Genomic DNA, 24,490 nt, shown 5'->3' with positions numbered 1-24,490 from the left:
GTGTTTTAAGAGATTTTTTTCTCTTTCATGACTTTACTGGCCTGCTGTCTTCTTAAATGTACATATCAACAGTGAATTAAAGAAAGTATTCGGTTGTCAGGATTATAATTTAGTAGCTAAGACATGAATCTATATGCACAAATTATGTGAAAGAATTAAAAAATACAAGAATAAAGGCATAATTTAAATTTGATGAAGAGAGTTGTATCAGTTTTGAGTTAAAGAAAACTTCACAGAGGATATGTTTGAAACATCCTGCAAGCAACCCACATGCTTTCCTTTTGTGTATGTAGGGAGAGCATACATGTGCCATAATATGTGTGGGTCAGAGGACAACTTGCAGGAGTTTGGCTCCTCTACCCACGGAGCCATCCTCCCAGCTAGCTAGCTTTCTTTCTTTCCTTTTTTTTTTTTTTTTTTCGGTTTGTGATTCTACAGATCTAACCCAGGTAATTGATTGTCGTAAGCTAATACTTTACCACTGATGTAGCCCCTGCCACTCCCAAATCCCTTAAAAATCCTGAAGAATGAATAAGAAATATCTAGAAAAATTTTAAGGAAGGTGATTATGATTATGGTGAGGGGTAGTACATTTAAAGGGAGCAAAGTGCACAAAAGGAATAATGGTGTGTGTTCCAGATTGCACATACCATGGACATCATATGTGTCACAGGTAGAGAAGGGACTTGTGGTAAGGTCACTTTGTTAAGGACAGGACCACATATGACTTACTTAAAAAGTTTGGCTGTTATTTCATTGGTAATGGAGAACTATTTTAAAGGTTCAGGTAAGAGAGTAATTTTAGAGTTTCACCTTGAAGGCAGGTTAGAAGGCTTGATGAAGGTAGACTTGGGGTTTGTTGCAGTAATTTAGATGAAAGTTGGTAAATGGTTGGTCCGAGATAGTGCATTGAGAGGGGAAAGTGAGATTAAAGATAATTTTATACAGTAGAATCCAGTTTGCGAGTGATTGGATATGGAGAGGCACATAAGAAGTCTTAGCTTAGTTTTTTTATTTGGGTGGCCAGCAGAATAAGCCATGGACTAGTGTCAGGACTATGGGATGGGTGGCACAGATGTTCAATAGGAAACTGGGTAATGAGACTAAACTCAAGGTGAGCTCTATGGATAAATTTTAGTCTTCCATACCCAGGAGATAATAGAAAACATGGCTACATTTTAGATCACAGATATAATGGGTGGGGAAGAAAAGGAAATCGGGGAACCAGCAGTTAAGAGGTGGGTGGAGGAAGCAATAGGGCTTTTTAGGTGGTGTGACACTGAAGACTGTCACCATTTGAGTTAACTATAATTTCTTTTTCAGGAATGGTAGTGCTATTGGCCTTCCAGTCCCACCTATCACAGCCTTAATCACCCCAGGTCCTGTTCGTCATTGCCAAATTCCTGACTTACCAGTCGATGGGAGCCTGTTCTTTGAATTTCTGTTCTTTATCTACCTGCTGATTGTTCTGTTCATTCAGTACATCAACATCTATAAGACCGTGTGGTGGTATCCATACAATCATCCTGCGTCTTGTACTTCATTGGTAAGTCTTCAGAAGCCTTAACGTTCATTGTCAGCAGGCAAGAACGCAGAGGAGACAGTGTCTCATATAGCCCAGGCCGGTCTTGAACTGAGTATGTGGCGAAGGATGACCTTGGACTGTTAATTCTTCTCTTTCTGCCTCCAGAATGCTACCGCCTGTCTAGAAATAAGTCTTCCAATAAAGTAGATTGTGGGGCTGGCAAGATGGCTTAGTGAGTAAGAGCACTAGCTGCTTTTCTAGAAGTCCTACATTCAATTCCCAGCAACCACATGGTAGCTTAAAACCATCTGTAATGAGATTTGGTGCCCTCTTCTGGCAGAACACTGTATACAGAATAAAATAAAACTTAAAAAAAAAAAGTATCTTAATGACTGGAGAGATGGCTCAGTGGTTAAGAGCACTGGCTGCTCTTTCAGAGGACCAGGGTTCAATTCCCAGCAGCCACATGGCAGCTCACAGTTGTCTATAACTCCAGTTCCGGTGGGTCCAACATACTCATATAAACACACATGCAGGCGAAAGAGCAATGCAAATAAATAAAAAATTAAAAAAAAAGTATCTTGCTACCAAACCTCAGATTTTTTTCAGAAATAAAACTTCCTGAAATTGTTAAAATATAGATATTGCCAGAGGAAATGAAATTAGAAATTAAAATGCAAATGTTTAATAACATCAGAAAGTGTTTGGTGTTTGGCTTTCTCTACATCATGTTAAATGCATTACCATATGTTACTATGATTATATTCCAGCAACTTTGTCTTTTTGGAGGTACTGGAAATCAAACCCAGGTTTTATGCATGCTGGATACATACTTGGTCACTAAGCTATAGCTCCAGCACCAACTTTACCTTTATAAAAGCTGAATTCATATAATTATATAATATTTTTAACATATAACAGTCTGAGGCAGTTCTTCCTCGGACTATTAATCAAGGGATCTACTTGGTGGAAACTATCATCTTTTAATGTGTGACCTTCAAGGTAGATGTAGTTCACCTTTGTGGTCCAGAAATGGAGTTGTACATAGGAAAATATAAAAGAGATTGTTTTTGAGGCAGGTCCTCATGAATTCCATGCTGGCCTTAACTCACTGTATAATAAGGATGACATGTCAATCCTCCTCCCCCTATTTCCTGAAAGCTGGGATTACAGGTGCCCAGGTTCTGAGGTACTGGAGCTAGAACCTAGGGTTGGTTGGTTTCTTTCTTTCTTTCTTTCTTTCTTTCTTTCTTTCTTTCTTTCTTTCTTTCTTTCAAAATTTACTTAAATTAGAAACAGTCTTGTTCTACATGTCAATCCCAGTTCCCTCTCCCTCCCCACTTGCCTGCCCCCCACCGATCCTGATCCCCTATCCCATCCCCTTTCTGCTCCCCAGGGAGGGTGAGGCCTTCCATGGGGGACCTTCAAAGAATGTCATATCAATTTGAGGGTGGCGCACACCTTTAATCCCAGCACTCGGGAGGCAGAGGCAGGTGGATCTCTGAGTTTGAGACCAGCCTGGTCTGTAAGAGCTAGTTCCAGGACAGCCTCCAAAGCCACAGAGAAACCCTGTGTTGAAAAACAAACAACAACAACAACAAAAAATTGTATTCTGTCACAAAAACTAGCTCTGTGTGCTGAGTACATAAAAGCATATTATGGACTAGAGAGATGGCTTAGCAGTTAAGAATGTTTCCTCTTCTTCCAGAGGACCCAAGTTACATTATGTTCCCACATATGACCTCTTTGACTCACAGCAACCTGTAAGTTCAGGTATAGAGGGCACCTTCGTCTGTCCTCCATGGGCACCTACACGCATGTGCACATACCCACACACAGACAAACATTCACATAATTAAAAATTATAACTTTTTTTTAAAAGGCAAACTGTAGGGTTTTTTTTTTTTTTTTGTCTCTTCTGTTATAATTTAGAAGGGCAGTGATAATCATGAATCAGAGTTTTCTGTAAGGGTTTATGTAAAATGTCTGTGATTCTAGTCAGAAGACTTGACATACACATTATGTAAACAAAAGGCCTCTGTTCTGTTAATTTGTATGTATTGAGGACTACAAAATATTTGTCTTCCTCAGCACAGTGTCCTTGGTGTCAGGAAGGGTACCTGCTATACTTTTGAGTATTAGATACATATTTATGTATCTAATGTTGAAACTTTGTTGAAACTTGAAGATCTTTTGACCATGAGAATTAAAATATATCCCATTTTGGTTCCTAGCATACTATTCCCAAAGCTTTCATTCTCCTTGTCACAGTACTATATACAGACTTAGAAGAAACTGGGTAAGGACTGTTTATAGAAGAGATGAGCAGCAAGGCACATTTCTAAATCAAGTTAGACACACTTAAATGAGCAGAGCAGATATACCGAATAGTAGAGGGCTAAGCAGTAGATACTCGTGGTAAAGGGATGAACAATAGTAACTCCTGAAAACTCTGAGTCCCAGCTGATCTGTGTAATTGGAGACACTGTAAATGTGGCATTTAGATTTGTTGTTCTTATAATTCTGCAGGTTATTACTTGTTAACTCCATGTTGTCTTTTTTTCTTTCTTTTCTTGGGATAGTGTCTTGCTATCTGGACCAGGCATGTGTCATCACTGTGCCCAACTTCTTTCTTTTCAATAAAGCAGTTTCAAAAGCAGAGGGGAATGCATTTTAGATAGTTATTTAATGTTTGGAAAGATGTGGATGTTTGTCATGAAAAGAGAAGTGCAAGTTGGCAGTCTTGGGGTCATCTGGACCCCTGTGTTCTGCAGTGGTCTCAGAAGACCTACAGAGGGGTGGGGTTCTGCTGCCACTGTGTAGCAGTGAGCTGGGGACACACGGTGCCTCTTCCTGACGCACTTTTTGTTTCTCTTATAGAATTTTCATCTCATTGATTATCACCTGGCAGCATTCATCACAGTGATGCTTGCGAGGAGGCTTGTATGGGCCCTCATTTCAGAGGTATATTGGCTCATTCACTATCTTCTATCACCTGTGGCTGGGCTTTGCTACTAGAATGGGATCAGACTCAAAATGTGAAATGACCAAGTACAATTTTAATACAGTTATAAATTAATTGCCTCTGTGTGAGTTGTTCCAGTTCTTAAGAAAGAAGTTTTCCTACAGTGTTAAAAACCCAAATGTGAAGTATTTCAAGAGAATTATTTGAAATCTAATTTGTAGGATTGTAGGATCTGAGCTTACTTTAGCTTACAGATTTTTTAAAATGCAATCTTTAGTTTTTCTAAAAGACTTTACTTAATTATTTAATTTTATTTTATGTGCATTGATGTTTTGTCTGCACTCATGCCTTCGTGAGGCTGTTGGATTCTCTGGGGCTGGAGTTACAGATGGTTGTGAGCCACCAGGTGGGTGCTGGGAATTGAACCCAGGTCCTCTGGAAGAGCAATCAGTGCTCTTAACCACTTCCTAACCACTGAGCCATCTCTCCAGCCCTGCAACTTTAATTTTAAAGTTCTAGTTTAAAACAGGTAATGAATTACTTTCACATATGGTTTGTATACCACTTGTGAAATTTCCTAACAAGAAACAATTTGAGTTTATTAGAACTTATAGTTTTGGAAAGACAGTGTTAAATTTTGGGTGTGATTTAATCTGAAAATTAGAACCTAAGCTTTAGTGGACAGAGGAGGTAAGAACTGGGACATAATGATCCTTTAAAAGCGTAATGTTATTGGCAAAGTTAGTCGTTGGTATCATTTCTCATATATGTGTGAACTTGATGAGGGAGGAAAATGTGCTTTCATAAATTCTGCTATATTTAGCATGAAAATGATGGCCCAGACAAAAATGGTAACTTAGCCAAAGTGATTAGTGATTTTAAATCTTGGAAAATTATATTTCAGTTTGAAATTTTAAATGGATTTGCTATAGGTAACTGAAACTCAACTTTTTCTCTTCTATAAGATTTTTTTAATGTGTATGTGTATGCGTTTGTGTGAGTGTATGTCACATACATGCTGGTGCCCATGGAGGGCAGAGGAGGGGTCAGATCTCTTGGAGCTGGAGTTTTAGGTGATTGTGAGCCACCTGATGTAGGTGCTGGGGACCAAACTCTGGCCCTTTGGAAGAGCTGCAAGCCATCTCTCCAACCCTAGCATTTTCCTCTAGAGCAGACTTAAAAGTCTATATGTGTGGGCTCTAACTCAGGGACTGGATTTTTGTGAACACAGTAGTTGAACTTAACTGCAAAGCTTTGGTAGTAAGATTGCTTTTTTTCCACAGTGGGAAGCCTTTCACCAAGTTTGTTTCAGATGATCAAAGTAGATGCTGAGCTTGATGTGCTGGCACATGTCTGAAGTACCAACACAAGGCTGTATGATCGGCAGTTTAAGACTAGCCTTGCTATGTAGTGAGTTCAGGGCCAGCCTTGGTTACATACTCAAAAAGGAAACTTTATTTTAGTGCTGGGTAGAACCATGGCTTCATGCATACTAGGGAGGTGCTGTACACTGAGCTATATTCCTAAGCCCTCTTTTTACTTATTTTGAGATAGAGTCTTATTAAATTGCCTAAACTGGCCTTGAACTCACTCTGTTGACCAGACAAACCTTGAACTTTCTGTCCTGCTTCAGTCTCCCAAACAGCTAAGATTACAGGCCTAGCCTAGATGCCCTGCACCCCCCCCCTTATTTTATTTTATTTTTTTTCTTACTGGATGCTTAGTTTGAATTTTCCTAGAAACAACTTTATTTAGAGCAATTCCTTTGTTCTTTTGTTTTTAACTAAGTAGTTTCGTTTTGTTTTATTTCTTCAGTTACTTAGAAATTGTAGTTGTTAGTTAGGTGTGATAGTGCATGCCTGTAATGCCAGTCAGTACTCAGGAGGCAGAGGCAAAGATCAGGAAGAAGACTATCCTGGGTACGTAGTGAGTTTGAGGTCAGTCTAGGCTACACGAATTACTACACGTGTTAACTGGTTTTGTCCTGTCTTTGTCTGAAGCTTTAGTAACTGGGATTTCTACCTGTTTCTGCAGAGACTAAAACCTGAAGCACTTACTGCTTTTATTGATGATGTAATAATAATCAAGCAGCTTCTGCCCCATGTTAGGAGTATGTGCTGTTTCCTGCCTTTCTTAGTGAAACAAGATGCTGAATTGAAGCAGATTTTTAATTCAAAATTGAAATCTTTACTGTACATGAGGGGAGTATAGAGTAAATTACAGTACATTTATATAATGGAGCAGTGTGTAGCTATTGAAAGGTGATAGGGTGTTTATGTGTTGACGTTAAGTAAACACAGAAGCATGGGGCTTTTAAAGAGAGTGGGTTTGTTGTTGTTTGGTTTGTTTGACAAAAAGTTCTAATATGTGACCCTGGCTGGCCTGGTATTTAATTATGTAACATAAGTTTGCCTTGGACACATGACTGTCTGTCTGTCTCAATGTCCTGAGTGCTGAGTTTACAAGCTTGTACCATCATTCCTGGCTTTAAGACAGTGTTTAAAACAAGACGAGTAGAAGGAACAAAGTCTGTTTGCTGATGTGAAAAAATTGGTCTCTGGGAGGATATGCAGACTAATGCCAGGCATCTGTTGGTGACTGGGGACAATACCAGCACTTCACCACAAACACTGTGTTTATCTTTTATATCTGAGTGCTGTGGCTACTACCTATTCAAAAATTAAACAAATTAGAGCTGTATCATAGTTCTCTCCTAAAATATCTAAATTAGATGGATAAAGCTCATCATAAAACATCTTTTCTGCCTTCCATTAAAATATGTTTGCCTTCTTTTGTTTTCTTATGCCACAGAAAGGATCCCTACCTGAGAAAGACCAGTCATTTTTAAGGACAGGCTGGAGGTAATTAATTCAGAAAGCTGAATACTGTCAGAGGGACTACCCCTCTCCCTAGGTAGACTCTGTTTATTCACCTCCAGACCAAAACTGCTTCTTTACTTGCTCCATGAGACTAAATATAAATTCAACTTTCACCACTTGGAACCAACTCTCTTTAAATATTATTTCTCTAAGCAGGAAAATAGGGTATTTCATTGGAGAAAACTAAACACAAAGCAGAAAATTTAAAAATTACATTCCCATTATAAAGAACCAAATTCCTTCTAATCATTATATGCACATAAAAGTTTGGTGTGTGTGTGTGTGTGTGTGTGTGTGTGTGTGTGTGTGTGTGTGTGTGTGTGTGTGTGTTGTGTTCATGTAGTTTTCATGTGTTTTGAGAGCATTATCTGTATATTTGTCACTTAAGTGTTAGGAATACTTTTCTACCCTTTTCCTGGCCAGAGCTTCCTTCTCGGGTCTCAGCTTAAATATAAATATCACTTTACAATGACATGGGGTGGGGATCCTGGCAACTGAATACGGGACTTCTGCACACACTAAGCAAGAGACCTAGAAAGCTACATTATAGCCATAGCCCATGTTTACTTTCTGTTTGGAGACAGGGTCTCACTAAATTGCTCAGGCTGGCCTTGAACTCACCTTGAGCCCAGGCAGGCCTTGGCCTTGGAGTCTTCTGCCTCAGTATGTGGGATCACAGGTCTGCTCTACCAGGCCCTAAGTACTTCCCATTGAGTGTCTTGTCATGTGTTCTCCTGGTAGCTCAGGTCTTTCCTGTAGCACTCATCAGACTTCAGTTGTTGAAGTTTAAGTTTAATACTTGCATTTCTTGACTGGGTAGCTTCCTAGAGCTGTTTTGTTTTGATCACCTTGGTTCCGTACCACATATAGGCTTTGTAACTTACATCACAGTGGTTAAGAGTTTGGGTTCTGGAATAAGGCAGAATTACCAAGCTATACAAATCCATTTTAGTGCCACTATACAGAAGCAGTCTTTTATTTAGTTTTTGAGACAGTCTTGCTGTGTAGCTCAGGCTGGCCTTAAACTCATGATCTTCCTGTCTCAGCTCCTCAGTGTTGGGAACATAAGTATGTGCCACACTACCAGCTTGCCTTCTCTTAAATTTTTAATTTTAAACTGAGAATGGAGGCAGTGGAGTCACTCCAGTGGCTTAAATAACTTCCCAGGATTTGACACAGGAGGTCCATTGATGTAGGTTGTGTATTCAGGTGTGAAATGGAACCATTTTTTCTGCTATAGCTGAAAATATCTTGAGCCATTCCCACAGTTTGAGGCTTAAGCAGAAAAAATGGTACTCATTTAATGCTTTTTCACATTTCATATACTGTATGTATCTGCAGTGTATGTGTGTGTCTAAGCTTATGTACAAATGCTGTCATGTATTACAATGACATTGTAATTGTAATAGAAATGCATTGCTAGAGTTTCTCTTATATTTTTGGTTGTGAGCCTAGCCTTTAATGGCTGAGCTATCCCTCCAGCCCGAGTTTCTCATTGTATGAACATTGTGTGGTATATATTTGCACAAACTTGGATGGTGGCTGTCAGTTATCCCATGTGGCTTCTTGATGTAGTTAAGAGGTGATGCTGCTAGCATTATACTGTGTACTGTTCTACAGTAAGCTTTTAAGGAGTAACATTAAGATAATGATAAAGTATGATATATAATCTAGCTCCAATAGTTTTTATCAAACATAATATTGTATGTAACTATGTTATACTTTTATACAACTAAAAGTATAGTAGGTATGTTTGAATCAACATCACACACACACACACACACACACACACACACACACACACACACACACAGAATTGTGACATTCTGACTGCTATGCCACTAGACAAGAGGAGTTTTTAAAGTTTATTTAATGCTGTCTTTTTTAGAGATGAGGTCTTGCTGTGTTGCTTAGACTCACCTCAATCTCCAGGACTCAAGCAGTTCTGCCTCCACTTCCCAAGTACCTGGGAGGAAGACATGTGATATATAGCATACAACTCTCCCTTAATTTTATTCAACCACTACAATGTATTCAGTCAATGGAATTGTTTTCCTGAGCATTAGTGTAGTATGTAGTACATATACATTGTATATGTTAAGTACTAGGCTCTGTAAACTAAGGCATGGACATAAAGGAGAGATTCAAAACACCATCCTCTCAATGTGTATTGGTGACTACAGATCAATTTTACTCCTTTTCTGGTCCCAAGACTACTGTTTTGAATTGGTACATTCCTTTAATCCCAAAGGAGGTTGAGACAGAAGGGTAATGAGTTTGAAATCAGCCTAGGGTACAAAGTAAGAGTCCCTGTCTCTAAATGAAAACAACAAACAAAAGGACTGGTGTTTAGAGGTGAATGGGGCCTGCTGATTTCCCTGCAGTTTATTCATGTCTTTGCTACATCATTTTAGAGAAAAAGAAAACATGGTATCTAAAGCTTCAACTTTTGATAAGGATGTTTTCTTATTGCATGTAGTTAGTTGTTTTTTTTTTAAGATTTATTTATTTATTTATTATGTATACAACATTCTGCTTCTGTATATATCTGCACACCAGAAAGGGGACACCAGATCTTATAACAGATGGTTGTGAACCACCATGTGGTTGCTGGGAATTGAACTCAGGACCTCTGGAAGAGCAGTCGGTGCTCTTAACCTCTGAGCCATCTCTCCAGCCCTGCATGTAGTTAGTTTTAAGTATTTGGGATTAAAGAGGCATATTTGAGCAACTGTGATAAAAGAATTAAATGTGATAATTCATTGTTTGTGTGCAGAAGAAGTTTAAAAGGAAATTCACAGTAATCTATCAAAGAAGATGTGATTACTTTGTGGAGATTTAGTAGTTTATTAAATAATCATCCGCAAAAAGTGCAGAAGTAAAGATCTAAAAGAGAAGCATTGAGGCCCTTGTTGTCTGGGAGGATATCAGGAGAGGATAGTCAGTGCCTCTTCGTCTTTTGTTCCTTCAACACTGGGTGTTGAACCTGAATCCCCACCTAAACTGGCCCGCCTGGCCTTGAACTTGTTCTGTAGCTCAGGCAGGTTTTCAACTTGTGACCTTCCTGCCTCCACCTCCTACATGGCTGGGACTACAGGCCTCACCACCTGGCCCAGCACCTTTCCAACTTGTTTGTACATAAAATCACTTAGGTTGTTGAAATACCAATACATTGGTTCAGAATCTTGTTGCATATTTCTGGCCAAGAAAGTTTGGTATTGATGCGTTTAGTAAGCAGTCTGGTACATTCTGATGAATGGTTCTGGGCCAGGTGTAAATGAGTGATACTTGTACCAATTCATAAGAGGTCTGCATGAGGGCTATACAGGAAAAGAAGGAAATAGCAGTGCCTAGAGAAGTGAATTTTCAACTGCTAGGAAGGTAGGTGTGATTGGGGCAAAGGTTTTACTTTCTTGAGGCAGTTTAGTTTTCATTAAATCCAAGCTCTTACTCTGGGGCACACTGCTGTTGAGTAGACAGTGTATAAATGTATAAAATGTTTCTTTTGGTGCTCCCACACTTGCAGGCCACTAAGGCAGGTGCAGCGTCTATGATTCACTACACAGCTCTGATACTGGCCCGCTTGGTGCTACTTACTCTGTGTGGATGGGTGCTCTGTTGGACCCTGGTTAATCTCTTCCGAAGCCATTCAGTTCTCAATCTCCTCTTCCTTGGCTACCCGTGAGTATTTCAGTTTTACATTTTATTAACAAATCTTTAGAAGTTATCTGAGTTATGCAAATGATATAATGGAGGGGAAAATCAGATTCTTCAAATATAAAGTAAGAATTTAGAAAATTAGAAAGCTAGTAGATAGGTGCACTATACAATTTGTTTTCTAAACAAGGGTAGTTGGGGACACAGGTATAAACCAATAGCATTCTGGGGAAACCGAGATATGTGACTATCCTCTCAGTGGAGAATGTTTTAGTTAGTGCTGTTTGCCTAGTAAAAGTTTCTAGTTTAGGAGGAATTTGATCATCAAGATGGCTAGCAGACTTTTTCATTTAAGTATATAGAGAAGCTTATGGCTTTATTCTCAGTACTTGGAAGGCAAAGACTGGTGAATCTCTTTGAGTTTAAGACCAGCCAGGGCTACATGCTGAGACATTGCTTCATTTGCCACCACTCCCACCCCTGCCAAAGTTTTATTTATTCTCCATATCCTGTGCAATAGTAATAAACATGCAATTTGAACAGATCATAGGTTTAAATATATTTACCTTTTTATGTTTTGAAAATTGTATAATCTACCTTTTATATAAGCATCAATTTAAAAGTTGGAGAAACAACTGGGCGGTGGTGGCACACGCCTTTAATCCCAGCACTGGGGAGGCAGAGGCAGGTAGATCTCTATGAGTTTGAGATCAGCCTGGTTCCAGGGCAACCTCTAAAGCCACAGAGAAACCCTGTCTCCAGAAAACCAAAATGAACGGGGGTGGGGGGGGTGGGGGTGAGGGTGGGTGGGGTGGGGTGGGGGAAAGAGAAAGAGTCTGTGTACAGCTCATTTCAGCTTTCTGATTGTACCATGTTGGCTGGCATTGTAATTGACCCAAACAAGCCACATTGTTGAGCTCAGCATGTGATAGGAGTTGATCACCTAACCCACAGGATGAAGCCATGCAGTCACATAGGATGTGTGAGATTACAAGGAAGGCTGAAGAATTAGAGTTGCCATCACACTCTATTCTACACTTAGCCTCTTACTGTCATTTCTAGATGTTCATCTTGCATTTCAGCAATTTGTTTTATTTTGTTTTGGTTTAGTTTTTGAGACAGCATTTTTTGTGTAGCTCTGACTGTCCTAGCACTCACTCTGTAGACCAGGCTGGCCTCAGACTCAATGATCCTCCTGCCCGAGTGCTGGGATTAAAGGGGTGCACCAACCACTGCCCAATGTGTTTCAGCAATATTGAATTTAATGAAACTTTAGCTATCATAGTTTTGTCTGCAGAGATTTTAAATTAGTTTTTGTTTTTGTTTGAGACAGGGTCTCAACAAATGAATGCATTATGGCCTGGAATGAATGCATTATGTAGCCAAGGTTGGCCTCAGACTTTTGGCAGTGTACTTGTTTGATGGTCCCAAGCGCAAAAGGCATTTTCTACCTGATACTTGTGCCTCTTGATCCCATCCTATCCCATCCTCTGGGATATGTTCTGGGGCATGTTCACAGTAGGTCTTGGAGCTACTATAAGCCATCCTCTCAATTAGTAAATAGTTCATCCTTTTCCCTCCATAGAAAATGATGAACAAGTGTCATTTGTTAGTTTTGTTATTAAAATGAAATAAATGACATGCTTTTTTACTGATATTTTTTATATCTGAATCGATATCAGTGAAGTGACCGTTTTATTTACAATATCTAGTTCATATCATGGCAGTTACCAAATGAAGACTTGGGGATACTTAAACTGCTTAAGGAGTCAATAGTTAGAATAAGTCTAAGATATTCACATGGATGGTTGGGAGCTGTATACAACCCAGGGTAGATTAGTGCTTAACATGGGCGTTAAACATAAAGCATTAGCATTAAACCCTGAGTTTAATCCCTAGAATAGAAAGAGAAGTTGTCAAAATTCTCAAAAAATTCAGTTCTTTAACTGAGTATTATTGTGTATAGAAATTTATTGTTCTTTTTCATTAATTTATCAAATATTTTCTGAGAGACTTCTGTTTCATGAACTATTTTAGGTACCAAGTACATCAGTGAATTAATCAGATTTAAATTGCTTAGTAGAGTTTAAATTGGTAATGAGAGAAAGTAACCCAAGAAAATAATACCATCACCCCAAAATAATTCTATTAAACACACGAAGAGTGGTAGGTAAAGTCTGTGGAGGAAATGAGGCAGGCAATTATATGGAATAATTCAGTATTATGTGACTCTACTTGGTTTTGTTATATACTGTCTCCGCCCCAATAAGGTACTTGACAGTCCAGATCCTTTACCTGCATGTACTATGCATATATCCCTCTCTGAACAGTGCATCTAGCAACCCTGGACCCCACTTGCAATCAGCTTCATATCCATCCCCATCCCTCTCTGAACAGTGTGTCAAGTAGGTTTCTTCTCTCCTAACAACTCTCAGATTTAGACAGTTTCTTTTCTTTTTTTTATTTTTAAAGATTTTATTTATTTATTTATTTATTTATTTATTTATTATGTATACAATATTCTGCTCCCATGTATATCTGCACACTAGAGGAGGGCACCAGATCTCATAGATGGCTGTGAGCTACCATGTGGTTGCTGGGAATTGAACTCAGGACCTCTGGAAGTACAGTCAGCACTCTTAACCTCTGAGCCATCCCTCTAGCCCCATCAGTTTCTTTTCAAATATATTCCCAACAAGGAATGCAAAGACTGATCTGACCTGGACTGGTTTAGGGTGGATGAGCAGTCAGTCAAACTGTCCTGAAGTGAATTTTGGGGGAGGAAATCTTCTATGTACCATATTATGCAAATACATAATTTAGAGTACACAATTAAAATCAGATGCATTATGAGAAGGGACATGCACAGTAGCAAAATGATTATATGACCTAATCTGTCAACCAAAAGAGAGCTCCACCCTCATTACACTCCTTAGTAGCTAATGTCATCCTCCTGAACCCCAGAAAAGTCCCGAACATTAATCTGGGCCTAGGGTGTCTGCCTGAGCCTTTATTTCAGTTCTTTGAGTAAGAGTCCAAGAACCTGGAAACACCCAGCTCGGACCCTGACCCCTGGTAGTGACCATGTAGAAAACTTGCACTCTGGAAAACTGTGTGCTAGATAGAAATGATTGTTTCTAGGTGTTTATATGTTGTCGTTGGGCCTTTTATGTGTTGTACTGTTCTGCAGTGTATTCATTCTGCTTTTGTTAAAAAAAAAAAAAAAAAAAAGCAAAAAACAAAACCTCAGACCCCTTGAGGTTACATTCTCTTAGGTAGACCGTGACATAGGTATATGATGTGTGAGCTTAATCTCATTTTCATACTCATTTTGTGTTACAGGTTTGGTGTTTATGTTCCTCTCTGCTGTTTCCACCAAGATAGTAGAGCACATCTTCTTCTCACAGACTATGTGGTTCAGCACCAGGCAGTAGAGGAAGGTGCTTCGAATGTGGGCAGTTTGGCCAAATCCAAAGATTTCCTCTCCTTATTGCTGGAGTCTCTAAAAGAACAGTTTAATAATGCCACGCCCATCCCCACCCACAGCTGTCCCCTCTCTCCTGATCTCATTCGAAATGAAGTAGAATGTTTGAAAGCAGATTTCAACCACAGAATCAAGGAAGTTCTCTTCAACTCCCTCTTCAGTGCCTACTACGTTGCATTTCTCCCACTGTGTTTTGTGAAGGTAAGTAGGTATCCTGCTGTCTGTATACACTCCCTGGATTTGTGTGTCAGTTACATAAACTAGGTATTTCTTGTTTAATTCCCCTTTTCTCTGTCTCCCCTTTGGCAGCCTGGATGGTGGAGTTCGGCTGCATCTGGAGTGCACTAATACCGCTCCTGGTTGGCGGATAGGTATTTCCATATATGTGATGCACCCTGTGGTAGCTCCCCTGTTTCTTTCTTTGTTTTTTTTTTTTTTTTTTTAATGTTTTTTAAGTTTTTGGGAAAAATAAAGATTGAACCTACAATAGAATCATTACATAGCAGCTTAAGAGAACCAAGATTTCAATGAAATTTAGCCTGCTCTGGTTGGTGTTTAACACGGTCATCTTGAATTTTTACCTAACCTCTATCTAAACTCAATTTATTTCAATAGAAAAGATAAATGGTCTGGATATCACACGGGGCCAAAAGCTTTTGGGACATTCTAGTGTCCTCCTGTCACCCATTCAGAAGCACATCTGCAGCTGGCCTGGCCCTTCAGAAGCACTCACTTCTTCCAGAAAGGAAGCACCTAGAACATAATTGCTCTCCCTCCCAGCCCTAACTCGCACAGCCAGAAAGTCAGGTTGATTGTGGAGGACTCTGTTCCTGAAGTTTCTTCACGGACAGCAGGACAACCAGTGCATGTTGACTCAGAGTGGCATTTGTCTGCAGGGCATATGTCTACACACCCTTCCCTGCCTCTGTTCACTGCCAGTGCATGGATCGTTTCTCTTATGATCTCTTCCAGAGTACCCAGTATTACGACATGCGCTGGTCATGTGAGCACCTCATTATGGTGTGGATCAATGCTTTTGTCATGCTCACCACGCAACTGCTACCATCCAAATACTGTGATTTGTTACATAAATCAGCTGCTCACCTGGGCAAGTGGCAGAAGTTGGAACATGGGTTCTACAGCAATGCTCCACAGCACATGTGAGTAGGTTAGAGGGTAACCATGCAACACTTCTCTTCATGATACTGGTCATTTTTATATGCTTTGTGTGTCGGTCTCAGCTTTAAACGTCATTTGGTTTTTGTTTACGTGTATGCTTGCCATCATACTAAAAAAGACTACAGGGCATTAACTCATTTCCACCACCATCGCCACCTCCTTCTCAGTGGGTCCACATTTCAGCTGCCCAGTCACTCGAGTGCGTTATACTCTGGGTTTTTCTTTCAGTCTTTACCCTGTGCCCAAATCCAAATGTATTTGGAGATAGATATATATGTGTGTGTATATATGTACACAAATATGTAAAATATATGTACATATATTTTAAGCTATTTTGTAAGACTTAATGGTTTGTGTTCTCATCTCCATTGCCACAGCTAAATAGTTAGAATTTGCTGCTTTTGTCTTTTCTCATAAGTGCAGATCTGGGCTAGTAATTTTCCTTGCTTATAATTCTTTCCTTTTTCTTCCTAATTTCTGTACTGTTTTCTTGCTTCACCTTTACTTAAATGAAAACTGTCCCTGGCTCTGATTGTGTGCTATTATTAGTCATTTCTTTGCATGGTTCAAAATGCCTAACTCCCAAATGCTTTCATTCTGTCAATTCTGAGCCCACTATCATAACTGTCTCTCAGGCCTGGGCCATCTTCAAATATTGACCCTCTTCACCTTCCTCCGTTTTATAATTTAAATATTTCACAAGTTTCATCTACCAGTTTTCCCTCCCATTAAATGGAACAGATTGAGGTGACCTTCCCTTCCCCTCTTCCCCCTCAGAGTTCTCCCTTCAATTATCTGCCTTGATGTCTGATACAGATTAGCACAGGCCTTCAAGCCCAGGAACTGAAAGAGATTGGGCCAGGCTGAAAAGAAACCTGAATGTGGGCAAAGGACAGATTTCAATAACAGTTGAAAGTACAATCCACAGTCCTAGTACTGTACATCTTCAGGCTACTGGTGGCACGTGGCCATGAGGTGTGTCATCACCTTAATGCTGGTAAGTGTGAGCAAGGCCGGTGGAACATGTTCTCAACTGGGAAAGCTTCAGGGTGCTAGAGTAATTTTTATTTTAACATATCTAAACTGCTGTCCCAGTTCTTATCCTAGGAGACTAACCTTTCCAAAATCAGGAAGTGATGAATTAACTTAGATTTAAGTGAAAAAAGATAAGTTTAATTTGAAGATTTCCATCCTTCTGCAACTCCATTACATTGATGCTGGAAAGAAAGAAGCTTTTCCTTCCCTAATTTCTTTTCCGTAGAGAAACCTCTATAGAAATGAACCAAGGAAGCGGTAAAGAGGAAAGTCTGTGTGTTAGTACTTGTGTGTGTCTGTGTTCTACTGTACAGTTCTTCACATCTGTGAGACATTTGAATTATGTGATAAACAAACCAGTCCTGTATAGGGGTGTGATTACACAGCAAATGTCTTCTAGTTTAGCAGTGCTGCTAATTTCTCTTTTGCTTTTGTTGTCATCGGCTTTCATTTCTTGTTTGTGTCCTCTTACTGCCCACTTGGGATCCAGATGACAGTTCACCCTTATACTTTGTTTTCTGGCCTGCTCACCCTCCCGCACCTGTAAGTCCTCCAACACTTGAGTTAACTGTATCACTTTACAGTTTCTGTATACTGTATAACAATGAAGTTATCATAACAAATCCTTTCTAACTCCTAAGAGCTTGGCTGTGGAATTACTGTATGTATGTTCAGAATCCAGGCAGATGAAGCCTTGAATGCTTAATCTGTTCTTCCATAGAAATAGTTTGGCCTTTCAAAACACTGTCTTCCCTAATTCTCAGTATTCTAACAGTTCATTTCTTTCTCCTATAGTTGGTCAGAAAACACAATATGGCCTCAAGGGGTGTTGGTGCGGCACAGCAGATGTTTATATAGAGCCATGGGACCTTACAACGTGGCAGTGCCTTCAGATGTATCCCATGCCCGCTTTTATGCAAGTACCACTTACTTATTTTTGAAGCATAAAATTAAAAGTATTAGGACACTCTGTATGTAAGCACCTAGCGTGGTGTGTCATTCATGATAGGAGGTTAATATGCTGATTATTGCTATTACTGTGACATTATCCTTGATCATGAGAATGTCTTTGAAGTCCATATAGTATTGCTCAAAAACAAGTAGGCAATTATGTCATTTCCTTTTTCACCTGATGGTTTAATTTGGTAATAGTTTAGTTTAGGGATGTCCTTCAGCTATGTTGTATCTGAGCCTGGCATGGTGGCATATTACTGTAATCCCAACAATTGAGAGGTGGAGGCAGGAGGATCAAGAGGTCAAGGTCAGTCTTGCCTATATTGACTCTGTCTAAACACAAACAAACAAACAAATAAATGAGATCTGTGCATTAAAGTTAAAGTACTATTTAATGTAGTAATAATTTTTGTAGTTGAAGTGATACTTAATTAGTGTGAGAGCACTCACATTCATTTAAACCTGCCTGTTTGCCTAGGAGGCAGCTCACATCAGTAACCCTAGCCCTTAGGAAAGTAGAGACTGGAGGATCAGGAGTTTCAAGAGCAGCCTTTGACTACAGAATAAGACCCTATTTTTAAAAACCCCACAAAATCAAACTTAATAAGTAAAACCTGTCTATCAATAGTAGCTGTTATACTTAAGAGCTTTTCTTTACTTTGACTTGATCAGTTTCTAGGTTACTAGTACAGTTAACTACACTTGGTCATAGAATCTGAAATGGCTTTTCTTAATCTTTCTAGAACAGTAATTCTGAGCCAGTTTTATACATGGTGTTGCTGAATATCTTAATAAAATTCAAGTTAAAGTTTTTCTTTCCCCTGAAGACTGCTTTGAGAAGCTGAGTGTCTTTGAGAGCAGCCAAGGCAGTTTAGCTTCATTCTTACATTTAAGCCCCTGAGACAGAAATTCCATCCAAATTATTTGTTTTTAGATGACATGTCCGTATAGACCATATCTGTCTTCATCTGAATATGTATGGTTGTATGTTATGTTGCAATCTGTGTCTCCATATTCAGAGTGCCTTTTTATTTTTTATTTTTCATTTTTTATTTCATTTTACATTCCAACCACAGTTCTCCCTCCCACCCCCTCTTGCCTCCTCCACTCCCCTCATCTCCTCTCACTGCCCCCTGACCACTCCAGTCCACTCCTTCTCAGCAGGTAAGGGCTCCCATGAGGAGTCAACATCTGTGTCTCCATATTCAGAATGCCTTTTTATTAGCAAGCCCCTTAGAGCGAAAAATTTGATGAGTGGAAATAAGAAGCCCCATTTTTACTCTGGCTCTAATGCCTGCTCACTTCCCATTTTTCCTCTTTGCATGCCATTTGAACCTGACTTTTCAATATTTGGGGGAAGGAAAGCATGTTCAGCCAAAGTATATTTCCATGTGGTCCTTTTACCAGTCTGGTCTTAGGTAAACATACTTTGGAATGTCTTAGATAAAATAACATTTACAATTCCATGTTAGAAAAATCTTATTGGTCATAATAAGTTTTTGCATTTTAGGGGCCTTGCAATAAAATCATTTCATTGATCATGGGCAAAAAGAAAAAGTTTTTAGATTTCTATAGCAAGAAATAGTTTGACATTAAACATGCAGATCTGCTTGGTATTCCTTATGTGAACTTACAACTATGAAATTGTTTTAGGAAAATGAATTCAATAATTTTGCTTTTCCAATGATATAACATCTTGTTTTTTTAACTTTTTTACAGTTCCTGTTTCATCGACCGTTAAGGCTATTGAACCTGCTTATCCTCATTGAGGGCAGTGTTGTCTTCTACCAACTCTATTCCTTGCTGCGGTCAGAGAAGTGGAACCACACACTCTCCATGGCACTCATCCTTTTCTGCAACTACTATGTTTTATTTAAGCTCCTCCGGGACAGAATAGTCTTAGGCAGGGCATACTCCTACCCCCTCAACAGTTACGAACTCAAGGCAAATTAAGGTGCCTCTCAACATGAGGGAGAACTCAGATAAAAATATTTTCATACGATCTATTTTTTTCTTGCGATTTTTATAAATATTTAAGATATTTTATATTTTGTATACTATTATGTTTTGAAAGTTGGGAAGGGTAAGGGATATTAAATGTATCCATAAACAAGTGATGTTATCTTTCATGTGTTAGTGTATTTGAATATTATACATGAGAGGATGCCCCTTCAGTAAAAGATTGACTTGTTTGTCTGGCTCTGGAGTAACATTCACTTAGGAACATGTCTTGCATATCACTTGACACAGTGTCTTTGGTGTGTCTGTTTTCTTTCCAGTCTCTTTTGTTATCTTTAGTTCCTCCCCTGGCCATAGTTATTGCTGTGGAAAAGAGAGATGGATAGAGTTGCCTTCTGGCACCCAATACCCTTTAATTTAGCATGCTAATAGTGCTGGGGTAACCACAGCAAAGCGGGTTCAAATCTTGGGTCAGGTACTCTTTGTTGCCGCCTACTGGGAGGAGGCGGTTCTAAACACTTGTCTTTGCTGACCTGTTTTTGTGATACTGGGTGTTCATCTGGTGTCCCGGGAATTGATGTTATTTTGCTTGTTCTTTCATGACCTTTGCTTCTAAACATTTTCATTTTGCTCTTAGTAATATGTAATAATGCTTTTCAAAGACAGGAAATGTGTAGCATGCCCACACTCATGAGGGAGATGTGTAGCTGGATCCAAGGGAGAGGATCAGTATAAATGCCCTGTGGGTTTCTAGGGAATGGGGAGATTGAAAATACCTAATTGGGAGAAGGGGCAAGCCCTCAGCAAAACAGCCTTAGGTGCAATCTAGCTGCTACCTCTTGATAATAGCACTGTGTTTGGAGTTATGAGGGAAGGGAAAATATGAGAAGTTGCTACTTTGTCCTCAGAATTTGACCTATGTCCAAAATTGGTGTTTTAATTTCATACTCAAAGGCTGGAAATCCAGCTCAATGTTAATGTGCTTGTTTCATATGCACGAACTTGAGTTTGTTCCCCAGCATAACAAAATAAGTAAATAAATTTTATACTTCAGAACCTTCATATTTGTGAGCCTTAACCCTTTAGGTCACTACTGGCCATGGTTTTGGGAGTTGATGTACTTACAGCTTCTTGTTTTAGACCACAAATAGACAGTCCTACTTTCTGGTCTGAGCTTAGCTGCTTAGACTCTGAAGCAAAAAAGCGCCATCTTATAGTTCAAAAACGTAACTCTAAACAGTTCTTGGGGAAGAGTTCTCAAAAGGTGAGCAAGAGCTCACCCTGAAGGAATGTGGCGAGCCATCAATCAGAAAGGATGTATGCCATGGTGTAGTAGTAGTGCTGAATGAAGGAGAGAGAGAAGTCAGGGCAAGGAAACAAGTAGACGTCCTTTAAAGAGTAAATTAGTGACTGAAATGGCTCACGACCACCAACTATTAGATGGCACCCTTGAGGAGTGCCTTTGTTGTTTTCTTTCCTTTTAGAAAAGGTCTTTTCAAAGCCCCCCTGTGTCTGTCTCTGGAATGATAAATTACAGGTGTGTATCACCATGGTGAACTGAGGAGACAACTGATTATTTACTTACCTGTCCGTCCATTCATCCATCCATCCATCCATCCATCCATCCATCCATCCATCCATCCATCCATCCATCGATTTATATGAGGCATGGTTTCTCTGTTTAGCCTTGACTGTCTTGGAACTCACTCTGTAGACCAGGATGGCCTTGGACTCAAGAGATCCATCTGCCTCTACCTCCCAAGTGCTGGCATTAAAGGCGTGCACCACCATTCCTGGATGAGATGATTTTATTTTTTAAAGGCAGAATCTTATGAAGTAGCCTAGGCTAGCTTTGAGCTCATACTGCTCCTACCTTAGCTTCCACAGTAATGGTATGCATTACTATGTCAGTTTAGGAAATGGTTTTTAAAAATAATTTTTAAAAATTACTTTTAATTCTGTGTCTGTGTGTGTGGTTGCAGGTGCCTGTGCAGGTGCCAGGGGCATTGGATTTCCTGGAGCTGGAGTTATATGATTGTGAGCTGTCAGGTATGGGTGCTTGGAACTGAACTCAGGTCCTCTGGAAGAGCAATAAGTTCTCTTAAGTACTGAGCCATATCTCTAGCCCTTTAAAATACTTTTAAAAATTATTTTGTGAGCTGGGCAGTGGTGGTGTAGGCCTTTAATCCTAGCACTCGAGAGGCAGAGGTAGGCAGATCTCTGTGAGTTCCAGGACAGCCAGGGCTGTTACACAGATAAACCCTGTCTCAGGAAAAAAAAAAAAAAATAATTTGCGAGTGTATGTGGTGTGTGTGTGTGTGTGTGTGTGTGTATAGTGAACATGTCTTTGGAAGACCTAGAACAACTTTTGAAGTTCTCTCCTAACTTTATGTGGACTTTTGAATTGCAGTCAGGTGTCAGGCTTATGTGGCAAGTGCCTTCACCCACTGAACCATCTTGCAGCTCTAGGATATGATTTTTCAGCAAAAGACAGCAAGATAAAGCTGTATGTGCTTCAGCCACAGTGAAGATACAGCTGACAATCTGCCAGAGTTGAATGTCTCTCTATGCTGGACCAGGGAGTGAACTCAGGTTTGGTAGCAAGCGCCTTTATCCACTAAGCCATCCAACCAGCCCAAGGACTTCATTTTATGGCAGCAAGAGCATTGACTTCACTCGGAATCATTTTGTACATTGGAGAAAGAAGAAAAGCACGAAGTTAGTGCATTAGCTTTCTTGCTGTTTAAAGTGGTTCAGCCTAAATGTAATTGTGAGGAATGGAAGGCAGGGAAGCTTCTTAGGATCTTGAAGTTTCTTTCCCTAGACATTTAGCTAGGTCTAGTGACAAATGCTTGTAATCTCAGTACTTGTGGGAATTTGATGGAGCCATCTCCAGCCCCCTAGACTGGTCTTATAAACATGATCCTGCCTCTGTTGAGAGCTGGTTTGGCTGAATTCTGAAGGTGTGGCACAAGAAGAGCAGATAGATGCAAGCAGGTTGAATAAACGGATGTAATAAAGCCATGTGTGGTAATGTACACCTGTCACCCTGGTGCTTCTGAGTCTGAGGCAGAAGAATTGCAAGTTTGATAATGTTGTTAGAATAGTGGTGGGCCAGGCACTGCTGATCTTTACAAATGGAATAAAGTAGCAAGAGCAGAAAGGTTTTGGAGAGGAACAACTGGCATTTAGGGTAACAAAATACAGAGTGTGAAATAACCTTATGTGTGACCCTAGAAGCACATGGTCAGAAGTCATTAGTTGGTTTGGTGGTAAAGGTGTTTTACCATCAAGCCTGACAGCCTGAGTTCAGTTCCTGAAATCTACATGGAGAGAACTGGCACCTGCAAGTTGTCCTCTGACCCCCACATGTGCACTTTGTCACTCAGCACTCCCACACACTAAATAAATTTTAAGTGGGTGAAAATAAAGAGCTGTGAACAGGCCTGATGGTACAAGCCCATAACCTTTGACATTTAGGGACTGGAGGCAGAAGGGTCAAAATCCAAGGCCTGGTTGACTCTAGAGTGAATTCAAGACTAGTCTGAAAAACTTAGACCCTGGCTCAAAAGTCAAAAGAGTACAGAGGTTGGGGAATGGTGAAATGGCACAGTGGTGCAGTAGGTAAAGGTACTTGCTACCAATGTTGACACTGCTTTGGTTCCTGGACCTTATGGTGGAAACCAACTCCTGAAAGTTGTCTGCTGGTCTCCACATCCCCTTCAACCCCATCATGCCCCCCCCCCCAGACATGATAACTGCTATTTTAAAAAAAATGGGTTGCAGGGCTAGAGACATGGCTCAGCAGTTAAGAGCACTTGCTCTTGTAGAGGACCTGCATTTGGTTCACAGCACACACATGGTGGCTCACTGCCATTCGTAACTCCAGTTCTAGGGGGCCTAGCACCTTCTGAACCCTATGGTTACCAGGTACACATGCAAGCAAAAGACTCACAGATATAGAAGTCAGTGATAAAGTACTTGCCTGCTAGATGAGGCCCTAGTAAGAGTAAGAAAATAAAAAGAACCATGTGCAGTTATTGCATGGGTGTTGGTAGGTTTTCCTTGAGAACAATAAAATTCTTCCAGGTGCTGATAGGATACATAGTAGTAGGAAATGGAACCTGGTACCAAATCTAGGACAATTGGTTCATTGACTACATTCTAAAGAAGGGTGAAAGTTAAAAGAGCTGGGACCATACATTTTCATAGTGAGGATTTTTGTGTGAGACGGGAAGGAGATGATGCAGGAACAGGAGTGAGAAACTGGGAGAACATCTTATGACCCTTTGTGAAAATCTGGTGGAATAGTATCCTGGTGGAACTTTTATCAAAGTCCAGAAAGTGAACAGTTCAGAGACTAGTCTGTATGTATGTTCCTTTCACACCCCAATTCCCACCTTTTTTGTGTGTGATGGTAAATGCCAGGACAGCAAATGTTAGCTTCACCCTTTCTAACACTGGATGACCACTTAGTCCCCAGGGTTGGGTCCAGCTCAGTGAACAAAGCCCTTGCTGTGCAAGTTCAGATGCCCGGCATCCACATATAAAATTTGCACAGGTGTGGCCAGTCTATCTCTAATCCCAGCCCTTGGCAGGAGATATGGGGTATCCCAAGGGCAAGCCAATTAGCTAGGCTGGCCTGATGAACAAGCTCCAAGCTTGGTGAGAGGTTCTGCCTTAGTAATTAAGTGATTCAAGATGACACTTTACATCAATCTCTGGCTCCACACACTCTTCAAATATGCATAGGTGTACTAATCACAGCATCCACCCCCAAAACAAAAGTCTTTGACTGGTTCAACAGGTAACCTGAGCCTGTGCCTACTCACTGGGCTATAGCTCTCCTTAAG

General features: G+C 40.0%; 1 protein-coding gene across 2 annotated transcripts in view; it reads left to right on the top strand.

The window, feature by feature from the left end:
• Tmem39a (transmembrane protein 39A) overlaps nt 1–19,923 on the top strand; it is a 28,386-nt gene extending 8,463 nt beyond the window's left edge. The window contains exons 3-9 of one of the 2 annotated variants that reach the window (XM_027412682.2): nt 1,324–1,546; nt 4,406–4,489; nt 10,896–11,050; nt 14,369–14,711; nt 15,483–15,670; nt 17,520–17,640; nt 19,398–19,923. In XM_027412682.2, coding sequence (XP_027268483.1) covers nt 1,324–1,546; nt 4,406–4,489; nt 10,896–11,050; nt 14,369–14,711; nt 15,483–15,670; nt 17,520–17,640; nt 19,398–19,631 — 1,348 coding nt within the window. In that variant the 3' untranslated portion in view covers nt 19,632–19,923. The remainder of the gene's footprint in view (nt 1–1,323; nt 1,547–4,405; nt 4,490–10,895; nt 11,051–14,368; nt 14,712–15,482; nt 15,671–17,519; nt 17,641–19,397) is intronic. The other variant, XM_027412683.2, reaches the window with a different exon arrangement.
• Nucleotides 19,924–24,490: the final 4,567 nt, after the last annotated feature.

This window comes from Cricetulus griseus, chromosome 4, assembly GCF_003668045.3.
Source record: "Cricetulus griseus strain 17A/GY chromosome 4, alternate assembly CriGri-PICRH-1.0, whole genome shotgun sequence".
NCBI lineage: Eukaryota > Metazoa > Chordata > Mammalia > Rodentia > Cricetidae > Cricetulus > Cricetulus griseus.
This window is presented reverse-complemented; position numbering and strand designations above follow the sequence as displayed.